This window comes from Gadus macrocephalus, chromosome 22, assembly GCF_031168955.1.
Source record: "Gadus macrocephalus chromosome 22, ASM3116895v1".
In the NCBI taxonomy this organism is placed as follows: domain Eukaryota; kingdom Metazoa; phylum Chordata; class Actinopteri; order Gadiformes; family Gadidae; genus Gadus; species Gadus macrocephalus.
The window spans coordinates 1,003,823-1,011,322 of NC_082403.1; the positions used below are offsets into that span (position 1 = coordinate 1,003,823).

Below are 7,500 nucleotides of genomic sequence, written 5' to 3' on the forward strand. Positions count from 1 at the left end.
CATCTCTGACGTTTATAACAAACCAAACCGTTAGGAAATCGGTTGAAAATTTAGCAAGTTATGCTCATTTAAAAAGTACATATACCCCTATCAACAACGTTATGGGCGAGCAGCTGACTGTGGCAAGATGGCCGCCAGTGGTGACGTTCGGCTCCATTGGCCAGCAGCGCGGGGGAGACAGTGTTCTATATAATGAATCTATGGTTCAAACTACTCAGCAGTCCATCTCAGGACCGAGTCAGCCTGGAGGCCAACGCACACGTCCACAGGAGCAGAGAGAGAGGGATACAGCCGGGCGGGCGAGGCCCGACAGCTGGGAGAGAGAGAGAGGGATTTAATCCTGATATGTTGTATTCATATAGTTGTGTGTCTGTGTATATATATATATATATATCTGTATATATATATATCTGTATATATATCTATATATATATATATATATATCTATATATAGTTTAATTGTTAATTGGTGATGTTAGAATGACTATGTATGAAGTGAGCATGTGTTGTGTAGGTTCTGTGCATCTGTATGTGTGTGTATGGGTGTGTGTGTGTACGTGTTGTGTAGGTGTGTGTACGTGTTGTGTAGGTGTGTGTACGTGTTGTGTAGCTGAGTGTACGTGTTGTGTAGGTGTGTGTGTGTGTGTGTACGTGTTGTGTAGCTGTGTGTACGTGTTGTGTAGGTGTGTGTGTGTATGCGTGTTGTGTAGGTGTGTGTGTACGTGTTGTGTAGCTGTGTGTACGTGTTGTGTAGATGCGGTATTGTGTGGACCTCACCTGTGCTGCCGACAGGAGAGTTGTGTTCCCTGTAGTCCTGGTGGGGCTCTGGTACCGGGAGGGACTCTGACGGACAGACAGACAGGTGAGCAGAGAGACAGGTGAGCAGACAGACAGGTGAGCAGACAGCCAGACAGGTGAGCAGAGACAGGAGAGCAGTGAGACAGGTGAGCAGACAGACAGACAGGTGTGTAGAGAGACAGGTGAGCAGAGAGAGAGACAGGTGAGCAGGGAGACAGGTGAGCAGAGAGACAGGAGAGCAGAAAGACAGTGTGTAGAGAGACAGGTGAGCAGAGAGAGACAAGTGAGCAGAGAGACAAGTGAGCAGAGAGACAGGTGAGCAGACAGACAGACAGGTGAGCAGAGAAAGTGAGACAAGTGAGCAGTGAGACAGGTGAGCAGACAGCCAGACAGGTGATAGAGAGACAGGTGAGCAGACAGACAGGTATCCCAACCTCATCATGTTGTAGTGCTAACTCATTGCATCTCATTGTTTACCCCCCCCTACCTCGTACGCTGAGCAGCAGGGTGCTGACGGCCAGCCCGTGCCCGTCCAGGACCTTGTAGAAGCCCTGGTCCTCGGGGGTGGGGTGGGTCAGCACCAGCTCCTCCCGGCCCGGGACCCTCCTCAGCCGGGGGGACTCCGCCCCCCCCCTCTGCCACAGCAGACCCCAGCTGGAGCCGTTCCTGGGGACACAGGACGGGGGGCGGGGGGGTCAGCCTGGAAGCAAAACGGCCCCAGCGAGGGAGACCCCCCCCCAGACCCTCTCAGACCCCCCCAGACCCCCGTCCCACCACAGTCCCCCTTAGGTGAAGGCTCGGTGTAAGGCTTGGTGCTGCTGCTCCTGGTGGGTGGAGGAGCAGCAGCCCCCCACCCAGCAGGAGCAGCTGCTCCTGGTGGGTGGGGCGCAGCAGGTCCTGGTGGGTGAGGTGCAGCAGGGGGCTCACCTCTCCTGGAACACCACCCTCTGGGCCTGGGGGGTGATGAGCTCCAGGGTCAGGTCCTCTCCAACGCTCACCGACCTCTGGAGCTTATGGTCTGGGAGAGGAGCACAGGGTCAGTCCTCTGGTCTCCCCCCTCCTGGTCTCCCCCCTCCTGGTCTCCCCCCTCCTGGTCCCCCCTCCTGGTCTCCCCCCTCCTGGTCTCCCCCTCCTGGTCTCCCCCCTCCTGGTCTGCCCCCTCCTGGTCTGCCCCCTCCTGGTCTGCCCCCTCCTGGTCCCCCCTCCTGGTCCCCCCTCCTGGTCTCCCCCCTCCTGGTCTCCCCCCTCCTGGTCTCCCCCCTCCTGGCCTCCCCCCTCCTGGTCTCCCCTCCTGGTCTCCCCCTCCTGGCCTCCCCCCTCCTGGTCTCCCCCCTCCTGGCCTCCCCCCTCCTGGTCTCCCCCCTCCTGGCCTCCCCCTCCTGGTCTCCCGGTCTCCAGCCGCTGTAGGTTCCACCTTCACTTTGTGGTTCCACCTTCACTTTCACTTTGTCTACTGACCGGGGCCCGGTTTCCCGATAACGTTCCCTCTAGCGCGCGACGAAGACTCCTACGTTTAGACTAATCAACGATGTTTACCTCTATAGGCGTGGTTCCCGAACGGTCTCTAGGAGCCTCCTTAGGAAACACTCCTTACGTTGTTCGTAAACGGCGCTGTCCCGAGAGAACGTTCTGAAATCGATGGCTCAGGGATCGATTTTTCCACTTAATGCGCAGGTGCAAATATTGCAGTCTTTGCGATAAAACATTGCTCAAAATCCTTCTAGTAGGCCTAAACATTTATTTAACCAAAGGCGAACATAGCATAGCCTACGCTGATTTAAAAACAATATAGAAAATATAGAAGGAGCGAAGGAGATTGTGGCAATCACATCCTTAATTACATCTGTCGCAGACGTTCAGATGAGGCCATTCATTACATAATACTGTTTATGCTGCGACTGCTTTGCTTTCTCTTACCGGTCTGTGTGCGGGCTTTGCCCATCGCGCCCAGGCCCTCGCCTACTGACCCACGGCCACAAATAAAGAAGAGCCGAGACAACATCCTTAATTCAACATGCCGTTTCATTTGGCCTCAACTGCCCACGGATGCAAACTTGGAATGAACAATTAAACAACTTGGCCTGTCCTGCTATCCTCCAAGTCTATCCTGCTACGCCAGTTAAACCGGGCCCAGTTCTGTTTAGGTCCCTCCTCCACCTCCATCTCCCTGACCTTTGACCCGGGGCCTCACCGTGCACGCTGAGGCGCACGCTGTGCAGCGGGATGCGGCGGACCAGCCGCCCGCCGCCCTGCAGCCCGTAGGAGTCGTACTCGCCGCCGTCCAGCAGCTGGGCGTCCAGCAGCTCCAGGGAGCAGTCCCCCGCCGCCAGCGCCCCGGCGGCCACGGCCAGACGCCCCTGGAACCCGGGCGCCGCCCACGTCCGCTCGCCCCACCTCTCGTAGACCGTCTCCAGCGGCGCGCGGCTCCGCCACTCCACGTGGGCCCCGCCCTCCTCCCAGCTGCAGGGGAGCAGGGCCCGCCCCCCCACCGCACACACCACCACCGGGGGCGGGGCTCCGGCCCGCGCCCAGGAGACTGCGGGCAGAGGGGGGAGGGGCTTAGACAGGAGGCCTGGGTACTCACCGGGGCCTCCGCCACGGAGGGCCACGCCCACCTGGGGGCGGGGCCTCCGCTATGTAGAGCCACGCCCCTCTGGGAGTCTCGGGGAGGGTCCTCCGCTACAGAGGGCCACGCCCATCTGGGGGCGGGTCCTCTGCTACGGAGGGCCACGCCCATCTGGGGGCGGGTCCTCTGTGCTCACCCATCAGCTCCAGCAGCAGGACGGAGGTCAGCCGGCCGGGGGACCTGGAACCACACAGCTCAGTGTGAGGGGAGAGTAATAAAGACCCACCGGCGCCCTCTAGGGCCGCGGGGAGCGAATGGTTTTTACGTAGGCGGAATAGTCCCGCCTCCAGCGCTAGGATTGGACAGGCAGCCTGTCAGTCAAACTCGCGGGCCAGCAAGAGCTACGTCTTCATGCCTTCATTCATAATTGTCTACAGCCGCTCTGCCGCTTCGCGTTCACTTCGATGAAAATGTATGTCAACTTCGCCTTCACGCTATTTAATGTGTAAAGACGTGTTCAGGATGACTCACGCTATCCTGAACACACTTCTCAAAGGAGGGCAAATTAAAGCCAATTCTGATTCACCAAACAGCAGTAATGTAATAAATCGTGAGATCCCCAAAATGCACGTCGTTAGGCCTACAATCAAGACGAAATGTGGAGCTAGGCCTTTGTAATCTTGGATATTTCTATTAAAGAGGAATATTGATTAATTTGTTTGCTCTTTTGTTGTGATCATGAGCTGAACAGGCCTTTAGCATTGATGTAAAACTATTTTAATCCTTTGTGGTTTGGTGGTCTCGTGCTATAGGTATGACTTGGAGAGTGGTCGATGTTCAACACGTTGTTTATTCTAACAGGGACACAAGGTAAACGGGATTGCGTTCTGGATGTGGTTCATGAAGCATCTGCCGAACATAGGTAAACAAACAGTTATATTGGGAGTGGGCGGAACGGTAAATAGGCCACGCCTACATGTTCTAATTTACCCAGGTAAACCTTTGGTCTGTTTTGGCTTAAACGGAAATGGTAAAGTGGCCATGTTTGTATTTTTTAACTCATCTTTAACTCATGAATCATTCAATCCTTATATGGTGTTGTCCATTATGTGGTGAAGTAACCATTCATAACTGTGGTTAGCTTGAACATGTCATCAGAAATAACAGATTTAAATAATTTACATCAGCCGCTCCAACACTAAACATCATACATTTGTCAACATAATGAATAATGTTAGTTTAATATAGGCCTACAATACAATTTAAGTTACCTTTCCTGCGATCGAGCAAACAGCTGCAGTCACGTGACGGATTTTGGTCTTTTTGGATTGGATTAGGGATTTAAACAACGTGATTGGATTATCCGCCTCATTAATATTCATGATTTCCCCGGATTCATTTTACGAAAATAACATTCGCGGGCGGGGAGGGGCTTGTTCTCACAGCCCCGTGCACACTTCTGCAGAAACAAAACCGAACTTGAACTGTGTGTGTGTGTGTGTGTGTGTGTGTGTGTGTGTGTGTGTGTGTGTGTGTGTGTGTGTGTGTGTGTGTGTGTGTGTGTGTGTGTGTGTGTGTGTGTGTGTGTGTGTGTGTGCGTGTGCGTGTGTGTGTGTGATAACCTGCTGTCTCCTCACTGGGCTGTGTGTGTGCGTTTGCGTGTGTGTACGGTAGGCTAAAGCCTACATGTATTTCAAGAAAGAAATGTAGAGAGATAGATATAATTGACGCAGCCTATGGTGAATATTCATATTCATCATTCCAATTCAACACGTCAGCCTATAAAGCAATAAGACTTAAAATTATCAGAAAACAAGCGAGCTCACCACAGACGCGTTGGAATCCTGATCCTCATAGTTGGTGGTGAATGGGGTCCAGTTTAGCCGATTCTACACTGAGTGTGTGTGTGTGTGTGAGTGAGTGAGTGAGTGAGTGAGTGAGTGAGTGAGTGAGTGAGTGAGTGAGTGAGTGAGTGAGTGAGTGAGTGTGGGTGAGTGGGTGTGGGTGTGAGTGGTTCTTCCCGTCTCGCGAAGCAGTGTGTGTCTGTGTGGTCTGAGTGGGGCTCGTCTCTGTAGAACTTTAACCAAAACGAAACTTATGGTCGCTGCCAAGTTTCCGTTTCTCCTGAAACGTTAATTAAATCCTCCTCCTCCACTTTCAGTTTCCCCGTGGGGGGAAAGTCTTCGTATAGGAGGGGCCCACGGGGGGGGGGGTTGTGTGTGGGGGGGGGGGGGGGGTCGGCATTAAGCATTAAGCTTTAAACCCCAGTTTATTCAGAAGCCCCTCACGCGGTTGGTTCGTTTCCCGCTGCCTCTGTCGCTCAGTATCACACTCGTGCGGGACAACAAGCCTCTCGGACCCGCAGCGCGTTGCCATGGCAGCACAGACCCTCCGTCTCGCGTGTGAGTGGACCAGTTCATCAGATGAGTCCAGACATTATTGATCCATTCATTATGATTATTGATAACTTTTCGGCCTATCGGCTGAAAGTTTGCAGAATATAGAAATAAAAACAAAACACAGATAAATTATTTTTCGCTCAAAAATGTTTTTCGCTCAGACAGACAGACAGACAGACAGACAGACAGACAGACAGACAGACAGACAGACAGACAGACAGACAGACAGACAGACAGACAGACAGACAGACAGACAGACAGACAGACAGACAGACAGACAGACAGACAGACAGACAGACAGACAGACAGACAGACAGACAGACAGACAGACAGACAGACAGACAGACAGACAGACAGACAGACAGACAGACAGACAGACAGACAGACAGACAGACAGACAGACAGACAGACAGACAGACAGACAGACAGACAGACAGACAGACAGGTCTCTGAGCCCCCCCTCCGTGTTGCAGGTGTTGCTGTCTGCCTCCTCCTCACGGGTTCGACTCTTGGTGCGGGGAAGAACTTCTCTGTACCATGTGACCTCGCCGACCCCGTCCAGGAGATAACGTGGTTCCATCTCCACGGGGAGCGCGTGACGCCGCTGCTCACGTTGTCACTAACCAGGATGAACCAGACCTCCATCGAGACGTACCACCCGAGGGCAGTCTCTACCGGAGACCTTCGGGACCAGCCGCTGAGTCTGAAGCTGATCGCGGTTAACCGGTCGGACGCCGGTCTGTATTTTTGCGTTGGACGCAAACCGCAACTATCCGTCACCAGCAGCGTTCTGCGTCTGAGCGTCGAAGGTAAGACTCTGTCTGACCCCGGGGCGAGCGACTGTCAAACCCCGGGGCGCGGCGCGCAGCTGTATGGGACCCAGTGGCGGGCCGTGCATTTCACACCTAGGCCTTGACTGGTGTCCTACATGAACTAATCCACCTCTTCATCATTATGACTTCACGGCTATAGAAACCATCAATATTACACAGAAATGCAGTATAACAGGGCGTTGCATAACAGATAGGTATCTCATGTAGCAAGAAGTCTATTTTCGTCTATTTTCACTGTAGCCATACATACATCATCTCCAACAGAAACGTCAATATGAACCTAATTAAATAACAAAAATACTAAAACGTTTAAATAAAATGAATTACTCAGCAAAACTACTGATTTTTGTACGCAAAGTCCATCCTCCTTTCTTTCCTCAAGGAGAGTTAGATTACACTGCTGTGCAGTTTATCTGTGCGCTTCAGTTCCAACAATCAGTCCCTTTCTATCGCCATGGAGGCTAATGCTGAAAGTCGAGTCTGTCCAGTCGTGCTTCTGGACTAAGATTTAATTCGCTACAGGGAATCGCGTTATTTATTTAATTATTATTCGCTTTATTTTAGTTTGTGCCGGTAGCTATCGATGCTATGCTGGCTCTGACTCTCTGACCATCCAATCAAAGGATAATAATAATAATAATAATAATAATAATAAATAAAATGTATATAGCGCTTAATATGGTACTCTAAGACGCTTTACATATTGCCCTATCAAAACTATGTAAGACAGACTAGGAATAAAAGAAAAACAGAGGTTAAACATGAAGAATAAAGGTGCGGCCACACCAGACGCGTATCTCGCGTACTTCGCGTATGAAATTGCCATTTTTTCCATAGGGAACCATTGGTTTACGCGCGTATTACGCGTTTCACGCCTTTCACGCGTATAAGCAACATTTTACAT

At 52.1% G+C, this 7,500-nt stretch overlaps 1 protein-coding gene and 1 long non-coding RNA gene across 2 annotated transcripts in view; one reads left to right on the plus strand and one right to left on the minus strand.

Moving 5' to 3' along the window:
• Positions 1–5,413, minus strand: part of lgals17 (galectin 17) — a 5,935-nt gene extending 522 nt beyond the window's left edge. The window contains exons 1-7 of the mRNA XM_060043999.1: positions 5,191–5,413; positions 3,561–3,604; positions 2,990–3,334; positions 1,726–1,816; positions 1,286–1,464; positions 778–843; positions 1–313 (exon numbers count right to left, since the gene is read on the minus strand). The exon at positions 1–313 is cut by the window's left edge and continues 522 nt beyond it. Coding sequence (XP_059899982.1) covers positions 228–313; positions 778–843; positions 1,286–1,464; positions 1,726–1,816; positions 2,990–3,334; positions 3,561–3,604; positions 5,191–5,219 — 840 coding nt within the window. The 5' untranslated portion in view covers positions 5,220–5,413 and the 3' untranslated portion in view covers positions 1–227. The remainder of the gene's footprint in view (positions 314–777; positions 844–1,285; positions 1,465–1,725; positions 1,817–2,989; positions 3,335–3,560; positions 3,605–5,190) is intronic.
• Positions 436–1,287, plus strand: LOC132451506 (uncharacterized). Its single transcript, XR_009524119.1, has 3 exons — positions 436–683; positions 734–1,016; positions 1,207–1,287. It is a non-coding gene; the product is annotated as an uncharacterized LOC132451506 (long non-coding RNA).
• Positions 5,414–7,500: the final 2,087 nt, after the last annotated feature.